The 25,963-nt window shown below is 31.5% G+C and overlaps 1 protein-coding gene across 2 annotated transcripts in view; it reads right to left on the bottom strand.

Annotated features, from left to right (window-relative positions):
• Positions 1 to 25,963, bottom strand: part of LOC148306664 (calbindin-32) — a 171,113-nt gene that overhangs the window by 88,341 nt on the left and 56,809 nt on the right. For both annotated transcript variants that reach the window (XM_088264588.1, XM_088264589.1), the window contains exons 3-4: positions 22,401 to 22,579; positions 4,716 to 4,801 (exon numbers count right to left, since the gene is read on the bottom strand). In XM_088264588.1, the coding sequence (XP_088120714.1) occupies positions 4,716 to 4,801; positions 22,401 to 22,551 (237 nt within the window). In that variant the 5' untranslated portion in view covers positions 22,552 to 22,579. The remainder of the gene's footprint in view (positions 1 to 4,715; positions 4,802 to 22,400; positions 22,580 to 25,963) is intronic.

Raw genomic sequence — 25,963 nt, 5'->3', positions numbered from 1 at the left:
AAATAATATGAAAAATACTCCTATAATTGGAGATAATCCAGATTTGTGAACAAGTATTTGGACACACTAAAAAATGTTGTACTTATAATATATATAAACATAGACTTGGTCTCAGTTGTAACACTTATAACATATGAAACTTTAATATTGCGTTGCGTGTTGGGTAGTTAACAAGAAACTAATAACCAATGGTTAAAAAAACAGTCAGTTTACGTAAGCTTGCATGGGAAAATGAAGGTCAAAGCATATATTTATTTTAACGTAGGCCGGTAAGCCCACATACAGACGGAAAACGACTCACATATGGTAGGCTATCATCATTTCCTCACGATTTAGGGGCAATATGTCGGGAAAGTGTTCTCTTAACACGGCCAATATTAACCCTTTGAGGCCTAGTATGGTTTCTAACACAGAGATTTCGTGAAATTACTTCTACCAACTATTTACTTACAATTCTATTATCTCATTTTTTGTACTCTCCGGGAGTACAAAAATTGATGTCCGACTTTCTCTAGGGAGTGGGTGTTTTTTAAATTAAAAAAAAATATTTTGTTCATAACATCGATGTATTATGAAGAAAGAAATTATGTTAAAATAATTTAATAAAAAAACACCCATTCGAAGTATTTTTCAATTATGACAAGATTACACACAAATATCCACAGATGTCATTGCTAAACAAGTTACATCACACTAACTGACAGACGGACTTCGACGCTCATTAACGTCGATACTCCTTTGAGGAAAATTCACACAGACGTTCATTTACGTCCATACTCCCGGACAGGTTGAAGAACAAAAAGCTATATAGGCACAATGTTTATAAGTCACAGCATTTGAAGTGTATCCAAATACTTGTTCACAAATCTGGGTTTCTACGTTTAGGAGTTTTTACATTTCGACATTAAAATGATTACATTTTTTCATTCCTACAAAGATGAAGAGGAATACAGATATCAGGGTATTTATAGGGCTAATGACCTATCATAGGCTGGTTAAATGATCACTTCATACATGTGTTACGATCATAATTCTATCCATGATTAACAACCACGCTACTAAAAATTTTTGAACTCCTACATACTCGTATGGCATTAATCTTATGTGTGAGTTCATTCGAGACATATATGGTTGGTTTATTTAAATAAAAAAGTTTGGTCTGCCGAAAAAAAACCTTTCTTAAACCAACCATGGATGGCTCCAATGAACTCACACTGATGGCATTTATGGTACCTACCTATGTTTATTCGATTTTTTGTTTCACTTATTTATTAAATAAATAACATGTACGTATTATGTAGGAGTTCCAAAATTTTGAGTAGTTTGGTTGTCAGTCATGTCAACAAGTATGAATGCCATACGTGTGTAAAGTATTAACTTAACTATAACTTAAGTTATAAGTTAGTCCGCCTTCGTAGTGTAATGGTCAGCACGCTCAGCTACCGTTCTGGAGGTCCTAGATTCAATTCTCAGGGGGGATCAAATAAATATAAGTGATTTCTTTCACTCTTATATTTATTCAGTATTACCCTGGACCTGAAGCGGAAGGCTGATCACCTTTCCGTCGTGTGTTAACGATCAAGATAACACTGTGTTTATATAATGCAGTTCCCTATGCACCATAGAGGTGTGGAAGTTATAAGACTTCTATATTGTTCTTCATCGATGTTGAGATGTCAAATAGTAAAAAAAAATATGTATACACAAAATCATTCATTTTAATCATTCAAGTTATCAATCCCGTCAGTTTTTTAAAATATTGTAAAACATTATTTTTTATCTTAACGAAAATTAATCTGGGTTGAAAAGGGTTAATGGCGTGTCAGGATTAATATGTTTATCAGGAAGCTTGTAAGGATACGACAACAGATAAAATACAAGAAATCGAGACAGCGTTGTGCTTTTATGTCCTAAATACGATACAAATTACAGCACTCTTAATGTTTGTATTAGCCATTAGCTGAAAAGAAGATTTATTGACTTCCATTGTCGTATAAATCGTTTTTTCATTTCAGAAGTAAATGCGTAAAAATCTTCTTCTTCTTCTTTTTGATGGCTTTTCACACTTCTTGGGTGTTATAGCCAGTGTCGAGTTATTTTTTATTTACACTTTTTACATTTGACTTGTAAGTGTAAGTATTCCTGTTAGTGGGGTTAGTTTTATAAGTAATGTTAGTTTACAACATTTTGAGTGTGTCCAAATACTTGTTCACACTCAAAATGTTGTAAATAAATTATCTGGTCAAATTATAAGCTTAATAATAAAAATGAAAATGGTATTTTCTGGCGTTTCTCATGTGTGTGATTATAATCCGGGAGTTTCTGCTTAGTAAAAAGCTTCTTTACATCTCACCAATAGATGTCTCTAGTGAAGTTTTAGTGATTCATGAACAAAGTTTCTAAATTGGTTCATATATATAGAACTTCAAAGAATTTGAGTAGTGTGGTTGTCAATAATGGGTAGAATTGGTGAATGTTACACGTGTGTAAAGTGATCACTTAAACCAGCCTATGACGGTCGTAAGCCCCGTAAATGCCCAGACTTCCATATTCTTCTTCATTTTTGATGAGATGTCAAAAAATAGTATGATGTTAGTTTGTTTAGTGAGTTATTTTAGTGAGTTATCATACACTTTTACATATTTATAAAATTAAATTTAAGATATTTACAAATTATTTTATAAACAAGTTTGTTAGGGGAGGTTAATAAGGTAAGCGTAAAAATCTAAAAAGTGTATGTTTTCTGGGTTCTTTTATTTATTAATATTAGTAACATTATATAAAACATTGAGTACTAAAATATTACTATCATAATAAAATACAATTGACAACGGTGTACTAAAATATTAATATCACAATAAACGATTGCCACAGTATACTTAAACTAACACGATCGATCATTGTCATTTTTCGAGTAAGTCCAGCTAGTTTTGAGAACAACAGATGTTTTCCTCGACAGGTGAAAAAACAAACTAATATTGAAACTAGTCGTGGATAGATTTATATTATCCACTGACACTTCGTGATGGAATTGCATTTTAATATATTATTAGATTAAAACCAATATTTTCAGCTTAACCACTTTATTTTTATTTGACCAGCGACCGGGTTTCGTCGTTACCGACATCATCAGACTGGTGGGAGGCTATACAAATTGTGGTTATACAAATTGTGGCTATACAAAAATGGTTATCAACTCCTGCCTTGTTTTATATATAACATAACAATTTGTATAGCCTCCCACCAGTCTGATGATGTCGGTAACGACGAAACCCGGTCGCTGGTCAAATAAAAATAAAGTGGAAAAGCTCAAAATATTGGTTTTAATCTAATAATATATTAGTCGTGGATACATTAGTAAACTCAAAAAAGTGGTCTTATACAAGTGTTTTATCATTACTTTTAATCAATAAATATTTATTTATTTATTGTATCATATCCGTAATTATAAATTACAATAATGTGCCTTCACTAAGTTTTCCCGTGCCGAGGGCACATTTAATCATATTTATTCATAAAATTGTAGTGAAAAAAAAATGTTTTTACAATCACATAAATATAACATGACCGAATGATTTTTTTCTCTTTCCATTATCCATTTATGAATAGCTCTTATATATTTGGTTGGTGTTTTTAATATCTTTAAAGATAATGGATGCAGGTTGTACAACTTTATTGCATAATATTCAAAGTCCTTTTGACAGGTTCGCAAGAACCGGTTCCTAATTTTTTTTCAGTTCGCCGAACCGGTCCTTAAACCTTTGTTGTCACACAATATTCCGATTAAGATCATGTATCGGAGCACGATTGATTTGATAGGTCTCCCATTAGATACCTGGGACCCAGTTCCATCAGTACAAACTTGGTTAAGAATATGTAACCACACAGCTGATGACAATAGAATTATAAAAGGAAATCAAAGTATGTGGACGACAACCAAAAGGCAATTTGCATAGTATTTAAATAAAACTGACTGAATTATTTTTTAGCTATTTTCTTTTATGTACTCTGTTAATTTTTTTGTTATTTCATGTAGGATGTAGATACTTACATTGTTACAGAGCTTGTATATACTCGTATAATATATTATGATTCATGTTCTATAACATTGTTACATTAGGTTTAATTGACTTTTAAATGTGTAAAATGGAGGATATCGTGAGGTGGGGACGACAACGAAATCGATTCTGGAATGATCATGTTAACAGAATGTCAGATGACAGACTTCCACGTATAGCCCTTCAACGAATCCTTGAAGGACCCAGACCCCCAGGCAGACCTCCAAAAAGGTGGAAAGACAGCTGGGAGTCAACATCCCAAGAGCTACAATCGGAGGCATAAACAGATCCTTAGGATCTAAAAAAAAGAAGAAGACTTTTAAATCTGTACCTACTATTATAATTGTAGCATTCTCAGTTATGTGTATGTTGTTTATGTGCAGAATAAAAAACAAATAAATGAATAAATATAAAAACTATTTTTTTATAGTAGAAGGGGTAGGGGTAGTACCTAAAGAGCGAACCGGTTCTTGAAAATTTTGATTCACATTACTAAGTCAAGGGATAACTGGAGTAGAGTCATTTCTTCGACAGGGGTTACAACCCTCAGTAATGAGAAATAAGACGGAGAAGGAGATGTGTAATATTTGTTTCCATATTGAGAGCTGTAATTCTACAATTGACAATATAAAGTAAAATTGATGAAAAATTACTCACTTCCGGGCTGATGTCGGTCACATTAGCACTTGACACGAACTCGCGGAGGAATCCATCCAATTCCGTTCCTTCGATGTAGCCATTTCCTGAAAAAAGAAAGAAGAAAAACATAAGATAGTAGAAAATGTTCCATGTGTTCTCCAAGAGTGTGATAGAACGATGGTAGTAAGTGGAAATGGGTGAAGCAGAATGTGTAAGCATTCTGCTTAGAGAGCTAGAAATACATGGAAAACAATATTAGGTGCCGTGGTGTAGTTGGGTAGACGCTCGACTGTGAAACTGGCGTCGCGGGTTCGATTCCCGCCAATTACGAAATAAAATTAGGAAAATTTTATTTTCAATTGGTCTGAGTGTTTATAATGTGTTTTTACCCTATCCTTACTATCCTTCCTACCGACAAGCCGATAAACGTAGACGCTTTGCGTTTTATTTCTTTAAAAACAAAAATTAATATTAAAAAGTTTAGTATAAAAGAACCTATACTGACTAACTTACAAACTAACCATCACCCTGCTTTCAGGGTTTTTGCAGAGATAATAGAACGCCACACCAATCTGTCTTTGCAAACAATCTACGCATCTTCCAAATTTATGCATCTCCTCATACATACGTGTTAATTATTTAAGATCTCTTCTAAATAAATAAAAACTAACTCAACTCAACCATAGAGAGTGCCGAGAACTCACATGTTATTTGGTAAAAACCACGTTTTTAAAACGATTCATTTCGCATCATTTCATACAGAATAAATCGAAATACGGGTCACAATACATTTAAAAAATAGTGGTTTTTACGAAGTAATAAAAATAAAAATAAATATAAGAGTTTCTGCTCAAAACAAAGCTTCTTTTCATCTCACCAATATATGTCTCTAGTGAAGTTCTAGTGATTCAAGAACAATGTTTCAAAATTGGTTCATATATACATATATAGAACATCCAAGAATTTGAGTAGTGTGGTTATCAATAATGGGTAGAACTGGTGAATGTTACACTTGTGTAAAGTGATCACTTAAACCAGCCTATGACGGTCTTCAGCCTCGTAAATTCCCAGACTTCCATATTCTTCTTCAACTTTGATGAGATGTCAAAAAATAATGTAATGAATAGTTTATTATGATTAATTATGTATTGTTGTTCAAAAAGCCTATTCGTTTTAATAAAATATGAGAGTATAGAAAGGAAGATATAAAGATAATATTAAGAAATATACAATAAGTAAAAGGATTTCAAAATGTTTGATTTTGTTTGAGACAAAAGAAGTTAGTGAATTTATTTCCAGATACAAATCTAAGATATCGCTTTTAGATAAAGGCGTCTTGGCCTTGTGAGGATGCCTCAACAAAATGGCGGACGACGAGATGTTAAAATGGCGGGATTTCAGATGTTAAAGATGTGGGCAGGATAAATCCTGTTCTCTCGTCTCTGACGTGGGTGTTATTCTGAAACGTGTCCATTAGCGTTGAAATATCCTCAATCCTTCGCCCTTGCTGTAAACAACAATGCTTTTAAATAAGTACTCTCGAATTATATAAACTCTTATCTGCTGACTGCACTGAACAAACGATTCGCCAAATGTTCGGAATGCAAAACACACAGATCAGCATGTCTTAGATGGTTCTCAGTAAGAAAGAGCTAGTTCTTACATGTAGTATTCCTCTTCTATTTCTTTTCTCAAATCTCACAGGAAATTATATTCCTACATCCTAGGTAAGGAACTCTCTCTCTCTTTGAGTAGGAACCTTGACGTAAAGTCTACAAGCCTCTTAAGTTAATTTGACATAATATATGTACGCATTTAACAGTATGAAGGCTGTCTGGAGATCGGATTTATACTCGGTGAAGACTAAATGCCGCCTATACAATGCCTGCATTGCTTCTGTTCTCTTATACGGCAGTGAAACATGGCACCTTACAAGGGCCCAGAGCAGCCGTGTACTAAGCTTTGAGAATAGACGTTTGCGGAGAATTTTAGGCGTGCGGTGGTTTGACTTTGTGAGGAATTAAGAAATAAGGCGTAGGACGCAGCAAATCTTGGTCACAACTGTCGTCAAGAAAGGCGATTCAGTTGGCTTGGCCATGTACTCCGCATGCCACCTGAGAGCCTTAATTAAGCTTGCCTCTTTTACAAGGCATCAGGTTCGCGCCGCCCAGGACGACCACTGCTGACGATTCGTCGGCAGTTCTCGTCAGAACTTCGGGACGCGGATCTGACTTGCAGCCGACAGAAAAGCCTGAAGACAGTTTGTGGACTCCATATGCTCCACATAGAGAGCGGATATGGTTTATTATTATTATTATATATACATTATATAAAAATCAATAATAAAATATTTTAACGAAACATAAAACATATGCTAAAAACAGTATTCTTTAAATATAAAAAAGTTACAATATTTTAAGTATGTCTAGATACTCGTTTACAATTCTGGATTTTCTCCACAAAGGAGTTATTTTACATTTTGACATCTTTGCATAGATGAAGAAGAATATGATAGTCTGGGGTTTACAGGTCTTATGGCCTGTCATAGGCTGGTTAAGTAATCACTTTACACACGTGCAACATTCACTAATTCATGAATTCGCCAAGCCACAGTATGTGCCTTGTCGGTGGAGTTTTTTTTTAAATATCTATTTTGACATAATATACACACAATAAAGAAAGATAAAATTCATAAAAAAACTATTTAAACATTTTCATATAAATAATTACTTATTCCTTTATATTGCCTTTGATCCATATTGTTGTTTGCCCTCTACCGTCCACAAATTAAGTATTGAAGTAATTTAATATAATAATAAAACCCTTATCCGCACCCCAATGGTGCATAGGGCACTGTGTCATATAAACGCAGTGTTATCTTGATCGTTTACACATGATGGAAAGGTGATCAGCCCTCCGCTTTAGGTACCAGTCCATGTCAATATTGAATAAATATTAAAGTGAAAAAATCACTTACATTTATTTTTCCCCCCTTGGGAATCGAACCCGGGACCTCCAGAACGGTAGCCGAGCGTGCTGATCATTACACTACGGAGGCGGACGAAAATTGAAAATTGAAGTAATTTACTTTCATATTTATTGTTCACTCTTAAAACCATCAACCCTTGATTGTGGGTGAAGCAGATATCAAAGTTGTGCACTAGAGGATTTTTATACTTTTTACTAGCTTATTGCTCATCTGTGATATCCATCCAGAGTATTCCACGTACTACAAGTGACTTGATGTGTAAATGTTACACTAACAGACATGTTTCGGAATAACACCAACCTTACGTTCGTACATTTCTCCGTTTAACGTGTCATTCTGGAATGGAATTACGTCCAAAGCTAGCGGCTTAAACGGAAGATAAAACAAACAGACATGACGGGAAAAAACATTTTTAATTCATTGGAAGGCGCTTTGTGCCAATTTCAACTTTCTGAAAAATGAAAACGTTGTTTTGTGTGAGAACAATAAAATTATCTTTCATTTTGAGATCTTAACATAGATGAAAAATAATATGGAAGTCTGAGTATTTACAGAGCTTTACTCCTTTCAACAACGTCATATCGCTCACTCCTTTCAAGAACGTCATAAATCAAAAAACTAGATTTTTCAGGACAACGTTTTTAAAGTTCAAAAATACAATACAATGTATTAAAAATGAATATCAAGCCACTTATTGAACTTTTTACTGTGCAACAGATCTTTTTAGGTAAAACCTGAAGGTTTTTTCTCCGATTGAAAAATATTAAGTATATTTAAAAAAATATTAAAACATGCCTTTTCTTCAAAATGCAAAAACAACACTTTCTGCGCTGTAGCGGGTAAAAATCTTCAAAAATCGTCAGTTGTGCGTGTTTTCGAAATGTACTTTATCACAGTAAAAGCGGCATATTTTTAACTTAATATTTATCCGCTACAGGGCAGAAAGTTTTGTTTTTGCATTTTGAAGAAAAGGTATTGCTTAATTATTTTTTCAATATAAGTACTAAATATTTTTCAAATGGAGAAAAAAACCTTCAGGTTTTACCTAAAAAGGTTTGTTGCACAGTAAAAAGTTCAATAAGTGGCTTGATATTTATTTTTTATACATTTCATCATATTCTTAAACTTTAAAAACGATCTCCTAAAAAATCTTTTTTTTTAATATTATATATGACGTTTTTGAAAGGAGTGAGCGATTTGTGCTACGTCACGAGATTGATCAATGCAAGTACATCTACGAGTTTCAAAAATTTGAATAGTGCGGCTGTCTATCATGTGTAGAATTCATGAATGTTACATGTGTGGAAAGTGATCACTCAACCAACCTATGACAGGTCAAAAGACTTCCATACTCTTTTACATCTTTATTGAGATGTCATAAATTTACCGATATTATTCTCACATTTTATCATTACTCTAACCCTTACCTGCACGCAATGGCGCATAGGGTACTGCATCGTACTGACGCAGTGTTTCTTGATTTGTGTATTAATTTTTAAATTAAACACAGATTTTTTGAGTCTACTAAGTTGTATTTTATTAAGAAAAACACATTACAAATAATGTTGTGACAATTGTTTTGCCTAGTTATGGCATTTTCAAACGAATGTGAATGATCGTTACTTACATGACGGCAAGGTGATCACTCCTGCGCTTCAGTAAGGTAATATCAAATAAATAGTACGGCATAATCAGTCCAGGGTGATATTAAATAAATAGCACTGCATAACCATTCCATACTATATTTTACAATATCACAAAGTTAACAATGCTTTATACAAAAAACATAAAGGAAAATTTACGTAAAGATACAATAATTTACAAGAATTATATAACAACAAAAAAAAAAACAAAAATTTGTACCCATAAAGTATTTTTATAACCCATCCGATAATCTCGTTAAAATACAGCCGCGGGCAGGAGGAGACCCTTCGAACCATTCGCCTATAAAACTAACTGAATTTTTACGACATCTGGGCTCGTTAATAAAATTTGACATATAAAATTCTCTTACCTAGAGGAGAAAAATAATAAACGTAGAGATCCGAGACATAGTGTCGCCATCGGAATTTCTGCAAAATATTAAGGGTATGTGCCGCCCACGAGTACTAGATTATTCCAATTTGTTACACCTGTTCCTAACACGTATTGCTTGATGAATTTACTCCACCTTTTTCTGATATCCTGGTAAAATATTTTGGTTGACGAAGCTCGTAAATTGATTAATTCAATTGTGGTCGATTATTGTGACAATATGTTGAGTGTGTTCAAATTTTTGTTCACAAATCTGAGTCTGTCCACCGAGTAGTTATTTGTATTGTGATCTCAACATAGATGAAGAAGGATATGGAAGTCTGGGTATTTACAAGGTTTACTAGTTTAAGGCGGGATATTCGATAGTCCGGCACTTCATTTTATTTAAACTCTGGTAACGTTTGATGCAATTAAATTTTGTGCATAATTTTTTACTGAATTCTGGATATAACTTGGCACAATCACATCGTAATAATCGTCGGGTATGTATGAAGAGATGCATGAATGTAGAAGAGGCGAAGAATGTTTGCAAAGACAGAGTGGTGTGGCGTTTGATTCTCTCTGCCTACCCCTGCGGGGAAGCGGCGTGATGGTTATTTAGTTAGTTGGTTTAAAAATCTATATATAAAAATATATAGAATTTTAAAAATCGTGCTTAGCGTGGTTGTCTATCATGGGTAGAATGGTGAATGTTACAGTGCATAAAGTAATTACCAGCCTGTTACAGGTCGTAAGCCCTGTAAATACGTAGACATCCATATTCTTCTTCTTCATCAAGGTTGAGATGTTAAAATGTAAAAAATAACTCCTAAGTGAAGAAACCCAGATTTCTGAATAAGTATTTGGACACACTCAAAATGTTCTGAATAATTGTATTGTGTTAACATAAATACGTATTGTTAGTATATTACTTTTTGGTGTTGTTTTGTCTGATTAAAATATATTTTTTAGTTATATATTACGTAGTTCCACAGTTTACAACTAGACCCTTAAAAAACTAACAGCATCCATTTTGTACCCGCCACCTGAGACAAGATGGCGTTGAACTTGGGTCATAAATTTAAAAGTCAAGTTAATATTATCACTTTTTATAAACTGTCAAAGTTGCGGCCATTAATACACTTTTCAGGTGATATCTCCTCGAAAACGTGGTATTTAATATCAAAAACTTATTTTTCTACTTCTTTTCCTAACATTTGGGTATGAGGTTAAAGCGACTGAATTACTTTTGTTTGATTCATTAAAAAATAACTCAATTATAGCTCATTAGCTTGGAGGGGAAGAGGGAAAGGAAGATCCCACACGATGAACCGATCAAGTTAAGGCAGCAGCAGGCACCTCGACGGTTAGAGCGCTACGTGCATCGCAGTCAAGGGATAACTGGAGAAGAGTCATTGCTTCAACAAGGGTCACAACCCTCAGTAATGAGGAGTAAGAGGAAGAATAACAAAGGTCATTTAAAAAAATGCACTAATTATAAAAGAGCTACTCTTAAATGGATAATGGAACTGGATAGATCCGAAATAGATCGCATCATTTGGTCATGTTTTGTTTCATAATATTCATAAACAATTTACTAGTATGTATTTTAAAAACAAGTATTGTTAAATGTGCCCTCGGCACGGAAAACCTCAGTAATGGCACTTTATTGCAATTTGTTATCATATTTTTGATGAAATATTTAAATAATTAATTATATATTATGAAGAAACTTTTTAAGTGCAGAGCTGCAAAATGAGAAAAATAAAAGGATTTTTGGTGGATTCTTTTCATTTAACGATAGAGAGATTGAAAATTAGGACGATCTATTTTTCAAATATTTTTATTAAATGGGAAAAGTTTGTTAAAACAACTTGAATGCTGAATCAAAATAATCTGCTTTAAAGTATTCGAAATAAATTGGAAAAGTTTTAAGGTCGCCTCATAATATAGACTGTTTAACGTAATTTAATTACCCTAAGTAATTATCCGATATCTTGAGATATCTCTTCGTGATACTTCAAAAAGCTCAATCTAAGAATATAATATAATTTATATTTGAAGCACTAAGTTTGTGATTTTCCAACTTATAATTAAAATGTAACTTTGTTTTAAAATCACTATAAATATTTTATAATAACTTAATTATAATGTCTACCTGTTTCGAAGCTTACCGCTTCTTGGTGTTTTAGTATTAATCAGTCTTGATAAAGACGCGGTTAGCTTCGAAACCGGTACACATTATAATTGTGTTATAATAAAATATTTATAGTGATTTTAAAACAAAGTTACATTTTAATTATACTAAGAATATAATTTAATTTTTAATTAAATAATAGCTACTAACTAAAGCTAAACATTTAATTGCAGATCAATTAAATTTTGAAAAAATACTAGTTTTTGTATAAAAAGATATGTGTTTACCAGAAAATTCTTCATTATTTTAATATTTCCTACAGTCGACCAGAAAATTCCTCATTATTTTAAAATTTACATTATTGTGTCAACCAGAAAATACATCATTATTTTAATATTTCATACAGGAAGATTGTCCCCATTGCTATGAATTCAGTCGAAACTAAATCTGTGCTGTGATTACATTCGTAATAAAAGTTAAATAAATATATTTATATTTATCGAAAATACGAAATTCTACATTTCTTTTTGATTTAAGGGTCGTATGTACCCTAATCTATTTGGGAAAAAAATTCCTGGGGATTTTAAACTTGTAAATATAATGTATTGACTTGTAAAAAATGACTAACTGTATTGACGTTTATTTTGTTGCCAAGCAAAAGTGACTTAAATTGCCCTCCCGATTATTTACGTTTTGTTAGTTGGTCACTTTCTCCTGTACGACTACGATATGTAGATTTTACGAAATAGTGGTATTTGCCAGGTAAAACTTACATCAAATATCAATAATAAATAATAAATAAAAATGGAAAGATAATATTGAATAAATTAATTATTTTAAAAAATGTTTGTTGTAATGATAATATACCAACAGAGTCACGTTTCCGAATTCCAGTTTTAGTAATTGGGAATATCATAAAAATGCAAATATTTGATGAAATTCTTTTTTTTGTAGTTTTATAAGAATTTTAAAGACCACCCTATTTAGAGACTTTTTGAATGTAAAATACGTCGTTAGGATACCGTTAATTAAGAAAAGCGTTGTGTCTGCGGTAAAGAAATTCCTGTGGGCTAAAGAATTCCTTCCTTAATTACTAGTATATACAATACCCCGTTTCACGAAAACTTCCAAATTATGCATGGAGTCTTTTAATTCTAAAAACTTAATTATGAAACGAGTAATGTAGTCGTATAATACGTCCTACTTTTGAAAAAAAAAATGGTGCGAAAGCCTTGCGAAAAATTATAGCAATGTAACATAATTATTTACATCTCAATATAGATGAAGAATTTATTGCAACTGCAGACAGTTGGTAGAATTCCATATTGAATTGTTGGGTAATATATCCTAAATTAAACACGGTTATTGGATTGAATTCTACTTTATTTACGTATTTATGATAATATGTGACGCGTTTCGGCTTATAAAGACATTATTAAACAGTGTTGGAGTGTTTCATAATGTCTTAATAAGGCAAATACACGTCTCATATTATCATATACATATTTGAAAATTAAAGTAGAATTCTATTATTTATTGATTTGGCATTAACTTTGTGGAATGACATGATTATTTTTATTTTTATAACACTTGAACAATCCACTTGATTGAGTTTTATTTTTATTTACGACTAGTTTCGAAAAAGACAATTGTTTTCATCTTCTGGATGAAAAAAAAAAAGTAGAATTCAATTTAATAACCGTGTTAAATTTTCGATATATTACCCAACAATTCTTCTTCATCTTTTGGTATAGGCCTTGTGGCCTGTTTTAAGAGGGATTATAGCCGATTAATGGTATGCCAAGGAGTCGTTTACCTTGGAGTTGGCCGTGGATGAATATCCATATCCATATTTAATTTAAGTTTTACTTAGTAAATACCCGTTATTTCTTAAAATCTTTTGTGACCATATTTTGACCGTAAAATATTTTGGATATAAGTATAACCCAATAATTAAAGATGAAGAAGATTATTTTTTTAAGGGTCTGGGGGTGGGTATTGAGCGCAAGAGGTTGGTGTGGGTGGTTTCCTAATGGCGCTAGGGTCCCCTGGTAAGGTTATTAACCTTCCTGTCACATGGTGGTGTATTGTACACACTAGTTAGTGTTAACTTACATGCCCCGCTGACAGTGAAAGGGACTTTGAAAGTATTAGTAAAAAAAAATCTTTTACCGCGAAAAACTTTGCATGATTCATGAAATACCGATATAAGTTTTTTTTTTAAATGAAAGAAAAGTTTTTTTTAAATGGATGAGTCCAAATGGAAACCAAAAGTTTCTATACCAAACCTAGAAATTATACGGGTGCTTTCAGAGATGAAGAAGAATGTGGAAGTCTGGGTCTCCATTTACTACTAACTTAAATCCAGACAAACATACATCTCATAAAAAAAAACAATGATTGAAGTATCCACAATATCAATAACATTTAAATCATTTACTTTGTGGTTAGTAATTTTTACTTTTATGTTTTTTTTTAACAAAAATGTAAAATTAGTATAAAACTACTCACTAAGATTTTTATGTGTACCGGTTTCGAGACCTAACCGTCTCTTCGTCAGGACAATCACTACCACAGCATGTAAACAGTACTACCCTTCACTACCATAGCACTTCAAACTACACAAAATGTTTAACACGTGCGATTTTGTTGGACCCGAAGACCAACATGCACTAGCAGTTGCAGCACAAACATGCATAAAGCATCTTAACATTTTTGGTAAAAACAAATATATAAAAGTAAAAATTACTTAAGTAATCACTTTATACACGAGTAACATCCATCATTCTTTCCATAATTGATAACCAAACCACTAAAATTCGAGAACTTATAAATATCCTTAAATTGACGAATTCTTTCTTTATGAATTCTCGGCTTTATCTATGGTCGAGTTTAGTAAGCTTTTATTTAGCAGAGACCGTAAATAATTAATTGATTGATTTATGTGGCGTTCTATTCTCTCTGCCTACCCCTGTGGGAAGCGGTGTGATAATTAATTAGTTAATTAAGTACTGTTTTTTCAGTTTAAAGTACTACATGGCTGGATTTCGAATCGTTATTCCGATATCGCCTACAAAATATATTGAAAATTTCAAACTTCGAATTTGGAACGTTTTCGTTTCCCGCGCTGTCACTTTGACATAAAAAATGGCCCCCACGATCAGTTCTCGATTCGCTAAACGCAATTCCTATCCATTCATGTTTGCAAAAAGAACGATTCCATAGATAAAGATAAAAAACGTTTTCCAATTCACATATATCCTGTTCCCAAATGTCTAAAAATGATTTACTTTTATTCTGAACTTTGATTTAGAATGCTGTATTATTTTTATGTTTGTTTTTAGTTTGTCGTTTTAGTTCTGCCTTTTGTGCGAAAACCCCTGATGTAAATTGGTGTTCAGTCCGACTAATAACGCATGTGATAAATATTCTAAAATATATAAGCCTCTATGGTAAAGCGCTATCAGTATTTGGCTACCATAAGGGCCCAGGCTCAATTTTCATGGGGAATATAACTGACAGTAAATAAATATATGTATTTTTTTTGTTCATAATATTATTTGTACATTTAATACTACCCTGGTCTGCTATCTGAAGCGTAAGACTGATCACCTTACCTTCATAAAATTAACGATTTACTACAAATTATAATAATTTGGTGCAGTGCCCTATGCACCATTAGGTGCAGACAAGGGTCAGTAGTACCTAGTAGTAAATATTTCGTGTAGGTGTATATGTGTGTGTGTGTATGATTTGTGTTTTGGTCACTACCATACACTGTTATTAGCTGACTGTAAGAGTGAAAAAATCACTTATATTTATTTGACCCCCCCTGACCATAACACTACGAACGCGGACATAATTAAATATTACCGATATTATCACAAACCATACCAGATAGACACTTCGTTATTTGGTCTTAGGTCGTTTATTGCATTAAGGCAATGTGATCGGTGAGATGTTTTCCGATCAGTCTATTTCATAAATCTCTTTAAAAAAAGCACTTGGTTGTAAAGTGTGCAAAGATTTATGATGTGGGGCGTAATGCGATGATCGAGAAGGGGATGAAGTCTCACGCGAAATGATGATGTACCGACGGTATTCTGGAAAAAAGCGCTGACGATATTATTATACACAGAAACCATGTAAAACCGTTTAATACACAAAACAAAAAAAAAATGATAATTTGCACATGATAGATATGAATGCTACCCAGTAAATTTTGCACCTACTTTTAATGGTTCCTAACCGGAACTCGCTCCGCAAAATTTGGATTCTAGGATGAATTTTTATATATATTTTTGAATTCAAGACATTAACCAATATCAAACGAAGAAAAACGAAAGGCTTAGCAAATCGGATGCAGAAATGAAAGTAACTGTATCAAATATCAGACCTAATATCGCTGAAACTTGTAAAGGCTGACAAGCTCAGGTGTCACATTAAATAATTTTCGCCAAAAAAAGGTTTCATTGGATTATTTATGTTTACATGTATTTTTTTAATTAATGTTATTTTTAACTTATCTGTAATAAAATAATCAGTTTTATTTTTAATAAAACTCATCATTGTTTTTTTTATCTTTAGTTTTGGTGCACCGCGAATTTTCCTTGTGCTTCTTGATTTTAATAAGGTTCAGAAGCACTGTTTTATACAAAAAATAAAAAAATATAATTATAGAATTTTTTGAGTTTGTCCAAATCCACGAAAAAAAAATTTTAATACACGAAAAAAATGTAAATAAAATAAACTGGTCAAATTAAAAGCTACATCTTCTCAGGCTCTCAGGCATCTTCCAGTATGTGAGAAAATCCAGTTAGGACAACTGGGAATCGACTCCGGGACTTCCAAAACGGGAGTCAAACGCAATAACCACTACATTACGAAAACCGGGATGAGCTGGTTAGTAAACATTTAACAAATATTTTCGTCTAATACTCGTTATTAGAATGTGACAATAAACGCAATAGAAAAAAGTTAATTTTTTTTATGTATATATATAAAATTGAACTATAACTTAACGTTTTGAACTTCTTTTATTTTTCGTATTTTTGTCCTACCAGTTTCAACAAGAACCTTGTCGTCTTTAGTGATACATAACCATACCTAATTGTTACAAGGTTTTTGTCGGAACCCGATGGAAAAAGTATGTTTTAAAAGTGGTTAAAAGCAATTTACTAGATTTATTTTATAAACTTTTTTTCCGCCCATGTATTTGCAAACATTCATGAAAATAAATATATCTCTTCCAAAAAATGGGGTGAAATATATAATATTATATTAACACTTTTTCATTCAATCAAGCGTAGCTATAAAGTCTCAGAAAGGTTTAAGGTCACAAAACGAGGTTGAAAGATTTACCGCACGGATCTTCTCGGACTTTTGTATTCGGTGGAGCTTTTGTATTTTTAAAAAGCAACCTTTTCTGTTGACGTCACAAATCGAAAATGACGTCGGCAGAGCGGACGAGGGTACATTGGCGGCCATACAAAAGAGAAAGATTTGTAGACTTTCGTATTATTGATAAATATATACAGATTTTAGATTTGAATTTGTATTCCGCAATGTATAATGTATCTCACAATTTTCTTATTTATCATTATTTTATTATTATTTAATAAATTATCTTTTAAAGCCGTTCATATTATATCATATAACGCCCACTCCTTTGAACAACGTCATAATTCAAAAAACTTTATTTTTCAGGAAATCCTTTTTAAAGTTTAAAAATATAGTACAATGTATTGAAAATAAATAATAAGCCACTTATTGAACTTTTTGCTGTGCAACAGTTCTTTTTAGGTAAGACCTGAATGTTTTTTTTTCCATTTGAAAAATATTTAGTTTATTTAAAAAAAATTAAACAATACCTTTTCTTCAAAATGCAAAAACAACACTTTCTGCCCTGTAGCGGGTAAATATAAAGTTAAAAATATGCCGCTTTTGTTGGTATATAGTACATTTTTTGGGCATTCCGTAAACATGCACAACTGAAAATTGACGACTTTTGATTTATGACGTTCTTGAAAGGAGTGAGCGAATATTCATTTGACAATCCAATATCCATTTGACAATCCAATATTCATTTGAATATCCATTTTAAATGTCCTACCAATCAGTCGATATCACTTAAGTCTAACCTGTTCTTTTAAAGCCGTTCATATTATACCATATATTGTTGTATGTGAAATTTGTTTTAAAAATTACACACACGAGCCTTTATTTTTCCATTTCACAAAGTAACTCAATTTCACGATACAACCCTTTTCATTGACCTCTCGTTTCGGCTTCAGGTCAATTACGTGTACTAAGATATTTTATTTTTATTTTTCAACTAAAAAAAGACCTTGGAAAAAACCTTGTAGACCTATAAACATGGCAAAAAACCTGTTTTTCTGTATAACCCTACAAATTTGAGGAAAACACACATTTGTTACTGCTACAAAGTTTATACTTTCTGTGTTATTATATGGCGACACATTAATTTTAAACTAACTAACTAACTAACTAACCATCACGCCGCTTCCCCGCAGGGTTAGGCAGAGAGAATAGAGCGCCACACCACTCTGTCCTTGCAAACATTCTTCGCCTCTTCCACGTTCATGCATCTCCTCATACATACCCGCCGATTGTTACGACTCCTAACCTGACCACTTTGGCATACCTGATCGTGCCATGTGTTTCTCGGTCTTCCTCTGCTTCTTTTCCCGCTAACATTCGCCTCATAAATTTGTTTTACCGTTCTTTCCTCACTCATTCGTTCTACATGTCCAAACCATCTCAACACACCTTTCTTAATTTTATCGATAATGCTTATCTCAGCTTTGCATTCCTTCCTTATTTCACTATTCGCACATCTATCATACATCGTTTTGTCGCACATTCTTCTGAGAAATCGTATTTCGACTGCACTCAGTCTACTTTCATCCATCTTTTGCCGATTCCATGTTTCACTTCCATACATTAATTAAATTCATTAATTAAATTCCATACATTAGTTTTTAAGATTTATTATTTAATTTATGCATTAAACTTCTTGAGATAAGTACAATATTTGGAGTGCGTCCAAACACTTGTTCACAAATTTAGATTATTACTGGATTATACCAATTATAAGTTATTTTTTGACATCTCAGTATAGATGAAGAAGGATATGGAAATCTAAGCATTTACGGGGTTATGGCCATCATAAACTGGTTTAACCCTTCACTGCATAGTGTATAAAATTTGTTATATACCCAAAAGTTAGTGTCAAAACGTTCTTTGAAAATAAAAGAAACCATTCTTTGTTGTTGCTGATTAGAAACATTCATAACTCACGTATATAAATCATAATTTAGCCAAAAGACGCGATATGAACGTCAAAATAATAAATTCACTTGTCTCTCGAAGACGAACTGTCAATGCAGTCATGCAGTCATGCAAAAAAAATCATGCAGTGAAGGGTTAAATGATCACTTTACACACGTGTAACATTCACCAATTCTAACCACGATTGATAACCACACTTATCGAATTCTCGGAACTTCCATATGTATTATATTATTTTAATTCGAAACATATTGCTTAAATTGACTAGAATCTCACTAAAGACATCAATTTACAACATTTTGAGTGTGTCCAAATACTTGTTCACAAAATCTGGATTATCTCCAATTACAGGAGTTATTTTCATATTATTTTATATTATTTTATATTATTATTATTATTTTCATATTATTTTAGTTATTTTCCTATGACGGTCGTAAGCCCCGTAAATGCCCAGACTTCCATATTCTTCTTCATCTTTGATGAGATGTCAAAAAATAAAGACATCAATGGTGAGATGAAAGAAACTTTTTATAAAGCAGATACTCTTTCATTTAAATGCTCAAACTCTCATATTCTTCTTCATCTATGTTGAGATGTCAAAATGTTACAAAAAATATGTGTACTCAAAATCATTTATTTTTATGTGAAGTTCAGTTATTCAAAATGTTGTGAAAAAATATTTATAAAAATAGTAAACATTTATTTAAAGAACAATTAAAAGCATTTTTAAAATATTTTTTTACATGGACCCACCAAGCCACCTTGTGTGTCTTGTCGGTAGAGTTCTTTTTACATAATTTTTTTTGTTTTTATCCATTTTAACCTACATACACAAAAAAGAGAGAAAATTAAGAATATAAACAATTTTTAAATTTTCATGAAATTGACAATTGATCATTTACCCATTCCTTTATTTTGCCTTTGTTCCATATTTTATTTTGACCTCTTACCTCCGTCGGGTAAGTCATAATTGGAGATATTCCAGATTTGTGAACAAGTATTTGCACACACTCAAAATGTTGTAAATTTTTGTATTAATTGACTTACTTTCTTCTCAATTTGGATTCTTCCTACTCCACATAATCTCATTGGACCTAAGAAGGTCGCTCTTTAGGATAAACCGAGAATTTATTCACACAAAATGGTCCTTTTTGGGACGTTACACAATATCAAGAGAGAACCTTTTAGCATAGCCGGAGTTGATTCTTTAAAAGCTGAGTATGTATTGTGAGTAAAATTCACGGAATATATGCCGAAGACTTGAATATGTTTTATTTTCATACAAAATGACATAAAAGGCACTTGATGGCCCACGAATATTGTATTTTTTAGAGGCCTGGTATTACATTTTGTGAACTTGTGTCAACCACAATCAAAGGGTTTAAATAAAGCTACTTTTTCATATTTCAATATCCATTTGATTTAACAATGTCTAATTTTAAAATGGAAAAAGTATTCTCGAAATGTGCTACAACCCGTAAAATTTTGGGTCAATGCACAATTGAATTTATATTTTTTATGAAAATTCTTACATTTTCGAATACAAAGGAAGAAAATTTTCGTAATTTTTCCCTGTTCTGCTTTGATATTTAAGATTTTCTCTCGTATCAATTTCATAGCTAAACTAGTTTATATTATATTCAAGTTTACGCATGAGTATACGAGTATACATATCTTCAGAAACTAATATAAGACATATGGGGCCGACTTCCTGAAGTTTCGACATCCTCATTAGAACAGGGTCTGAACTTTACTCTTGTATACGGGATAAGAGCACAAAAAACGGGACATGTCTTCGCAGATAATAGAGAATAGCTTCAATGGACGGGATCCGGAAATTAAGATAACATTCAGGCTTTGGGGTCGCAGACTTCATTGTGTTAAATTTCCTGAAAACACTCGGTACTACCTTTTGGGAGAGCTTCGAGTAATTCTGGATAAGAGCGGTCTACCTTATACCAGACATTTTTATTTTTTATTGAAATTTTAAGTTTAAATTGTATATGTACATATACAAAATAAAACTCTTTAATCCCTTTACAACATTTTGAGTGTGTCCAAATACTTGTTCACAAAATCTGGATTATCTCCAATTGCAGGAGTTATTTTCATATTGTTTTTTGACATGTCATCAAAGATGAAGAAGAATATGGAAGTCTGGGCATTTACGGGGCTTACGACCGTCATAGGCTGGTTTAAGTGATCACTTTACACACGTGTAATTCTACCAAGTATTTGGACACACTCAAAATGTTGTAAATAAATTATCTGGTCAAATTATAAGCTTAATAATAAAAATGAAAATGGTATTTTCTGGCGTTTCTCATGTGTGTGATTATAATCCGGGATTCGGATCTCACATACTAATATAAGAGCTTCTGCTTAATAAAAAGCTTCTTTACATCTCACCCATAGATGTCTCTAGTGAAGTTTTAGTGATTCATGAACAAGGTTTCTAAATTGGTTCATATATATATGTAGAACTTCCAAGAATTTGAGTAGTGTGGTTGTCAATAATGGGTAGAATTGGTGAATGTTACACGTGTGTAAAGTGATCACTTAAACCAGCCTATGACGGTCGTAAGCCCCGTAAATGCCCAGACTTCCATATTCTTCTTCATCTTTGATGAGATGTCAAAAAATAATACTTAAATCCCTTATTGAATAATCCCTATTATTTAACGCTTTTAGCCTGAATAATAACCTGCAATTAAACGTAAAGTTGAATTTACTTTTAAAACCACATATCGCTTACTCCTTTCAAGAACGACATACACCATATCGAAAATTGTCCATTTTCAGTTGTGCATGTTTTCGAAATGTCCAGAAAATGTACTATATCCCAGCAAAAGCGACATATTTTTAACTAAATATTTACCCGCTACAGGGCAGAAAGTGTTGTTTTTGCATTTTGAAGAAAATGTATTGTTTAATAATTTTTTTCAATTTACTTTTTTTTTAAATAGAGAAAAAACATTCAGGTTTTACCTAAAAAGATCTGTTGCTCAGTAAAAAGTACTTTTTCTGGGCATTCCGAAAACATGCACAACTGAAAATTGACGATTTTTGATTTATGACGATCTTGAAAGGAGTGCGCGATATATCCTGGCACCGGAATATGCGAGATTGGAAGAGGATTAGAATAGTCGCTGTTTAGAGCTCCCCAAGACAAGGACAATTACTCTCAAAAAATAGTCTACGTCAGGGGGACCTGACATGACAGGCACAGAAGAAGAAGAAGGTATAGACGTACCGTCCTTATCGTAGTGGCTCCAGACCTCCATAAACTGGTTGGCCGACAGCTTCTTCAGCTCCCTGGAGTCGGGGTCTCTGTACTGCCGCATGAAGTTGGCCGCCTTCTCCAAGTTCAGCTTCTTGGCTGATGCTGCATCCATTCCACTCATGGTCACTGGCTTGCTTTACTGCTTGTACCTAAAACAATGAAAATATTACGTTTTGAAATAAATAATAATAACATTTTGAGTTCGTCTAAATGTTTGTTCCTAAATCTAGGTTTTCTTCACATATGAGGTATTTTTAACATCTCAACCATAGCGAAGAATAATATGAAAGTCCGTATATCAATATAATAAGAACTTATTCAAATACTATCATTTTTTTTAATGTTTTTATTTTTCCTTTATTTACTTATTTTCATTGCAAAAATTGAGGTAAAATGTGCTTACATATATCGCTCACTCTTTCAACAACGTCATATATCAAAAAATTTAATTTTTCAGAATATCGTTTTTAAGGTTTGAAAATATAATAGAATGTTTTAAAAATAAATATTAAACCACTTATTCAACTTTTTATTATGCAACAGGTCTTTTTAGGTAAAACCTGAATGTTTTTTCTCCATTTGAAAAATATTTAAATAATTAAACAATACCTTTTCTTCAAAATGTAAAAACAATACTCTCAGCCCTGTAGCGGGTAAATATTAAGTTAAAAATATGTCGCTTTTGCTGGGATATAGTACATTTTCTGGGCATTCCAAAAACATGCACAACTGAAAATTGACGATATTTGATATATGATGTTGTTGAAAGGAATGAGCGATATATGCATGTATTAAATTGAATATTATTTTAACCATAGACATTGCCGGAAAAGTAACCCGATCAAGATGTTTTCGAATAGTGTGGTAATGGGTAGAATGGTCAATGTTACACGTGTATAAAGTGATTACTTAACCCCACCTTTGACAGGTAGTAAGCCCTGTAAATATCCAGACATCCATGTTCTTCTCCAATCATTATCCAATTTATCTTTGTTGAGATGAAAAAATCTTTTTTATAATATCTCCGTAATGGAGCAAAATACAGATTTTGTGAACAAAAATTTGGATAAACTAAAAAATTATTGTGAAAATATATGCATATGTACATATATATGGTTGGGTGACATATCGCTCACTCCTTTCAAGAACGTCACAAATCAAAAATCGACAATTTAAAGTTGTGCATACTTTCGGAATGCCCAGAAAATGTACTATATCCCAGCAAAAGCGGCATATTTTTAACTTAATATTTACCCGCTACAGGGCAGAAAGTGTTGTTTTTGTATTTTGAAGAAAAGGTATTGTTTAACTATTTTTTGAAATTTACTTAATATTTTTCAAATGGAGAAAAATCCTTCAGGTTTTACCTAAAAAGATCTGTTGCACAGTAAAAAGTTCAATAAGAGGCTTGATATTTATTTTTTATACATTGTATTATATTTTTAAACTTTAAAAACATTCTCCTGAAAAATCAAGTTTTTTGATTTATGACGTTCTTGAAAGGAGTGGGCGATATGTACGTAGAAGAAAGTTCATTTTTCAATTATTAAAGACAAGACGTTTTGTTTCGATTTTAACAATACGTGATAGCGAGCAGAATGTCCACAGATATTCACGTGCAAAATCTGTGTTAGCATGAACTTTACGAATCAAATGAGCTGCTAACTGGTCCTACAGCTAGGTGTACTTGTGGTCAACTTTGGCACCAAAACTATTGTGAACTTATGTATTGGTCGCCGGGGTGTTCTAAACCCGGGAGAAGCCGGTGTTAATAGGGTTGGTCTCGACTTGCAAACACGTATGTACCTTACGTTATACATACGTAGGAACGTACTACGTAATACGAATATCCCGAATTTACGTCAACATAAAATATTAAATACAGCAATAAACTGTTTTATGTCATTTATATGTACAAGTATATTTATACATAAAGTAACTTATCATCAGGCCCAAACAAAGACTAATAAAATCTTGTTTTTTAATTCGTTTTTAAATAATTCGTATATACGTAATTACGGATGTATTTATGTAGTTTAAGCAACTAATCATCACGCCAACCGCGCAGAGGTAGGCAGAGAGAACAAAACGTCACACCGATCTGACTCTATAAAGAATATTCGCCTCTACTACATTCATGTGCCGATAATTGACATTTGACTGATCACGCCCTAGTATTTGAAATACTTGATTATCCCGAGTTTTTTTTTTGATTCTATAACCATCCACATTCAACAAAATAATTAGTTTTATTGTTATTGTTTCATTCTTTTGATTCACATGAACAAACCATTTCAACACCTTTTAATTTATTTTACACGATAATGATTCTTCACTATTTTATTATGTTATCTACAGTAACTGGTACGGTATGTGTATGTGTACGCATGTGTGTGTGTATGTATGAATGTATGTATGTGTAGATATATTTATATATTTTATTAAAATTAAACACTTGAACATACCACTTTAATGAGTTTTATTTTTATTTACGACTAGTTTCTAAAACGACAGTTTTCATCTTCTGGTAAAAATTAATTTAAATAAGGTTTTAATTTGTACCAGAAGATGAAAACATCTTTCGTTTGCGAAACTAGTCGTAAATAAAAATAAAACTAATTAAAGTGGTATATTCAAGTATTTAATTTTAATAAAATGAGCATGTCATTCCACAAAGTTAATGCCAAATCAATAAATAATATATTTATATTTATATATATATATATATATATATATATATATATATATATATATATATATATATATATATATATATATATATATATATATATATATATATATATATATATATATATATATATATATATATATATATATATATATATATATATATATATATATATTTATATATATATACATATATATATTTATATATATATATATATATATATATATATATATATATATATATATATATATATATATATATATATATATATATATATATATATATATATATATATATATATATATATATATATATATATATATATATAAATCATGTATGTATGTGTAGATATATTTATATATTTTATTAAAATTAAACACTTGAACATACCACTTTAATGAGTTTTATTTTTATTTACGACTAGTTTCTAAAACGACAGTTTTCATCTTCTGGTAAAAATTAATTTAAATAAGGTTTTAATTTGTACCAGAAGATGAAAACATCTTTCGTTTGCGAAACTAGTCGTAAATAAAAATAAAACTAATTAAAGTGGTATATTCAAGTATTTAATTTTAATAAAATGAACATGTCATTCCACAAAGTTAATGCCAAATCAATAAATAATATATTTATATTTATATATATATATATATATATATATATATATATATATATATATATATATATATATATATATATATATATATATATATATATATATATATATATATATATATATATATATATATATATATATTATATATATATACATATATATATATATATATATATATATATATATATATATATATATATATATATATATATATATATATATATATAT

This window comes from Brachycentrus maculatus, unplaced genomic scaffold, assembly GCF_059751285.1.
Source record: "Brachycentrus maculatus isolate JH-2025_06_01 unplaced genomic scaffold, ASM5975128v1 h1tg000234l, whole genome shotgun sequence".
NCBI classification, from domain to species: Eukaryota; Metazoa; Arthropoda; class Insecta; order Trichoptera; family Brachycentridae; genus Brachycentrus; species Brachycentrus maculatus.
Note: the sequence above shows the minus strand (reverse complement) of the source record. Positions and strands in the feature narration are given on the sequence as shown.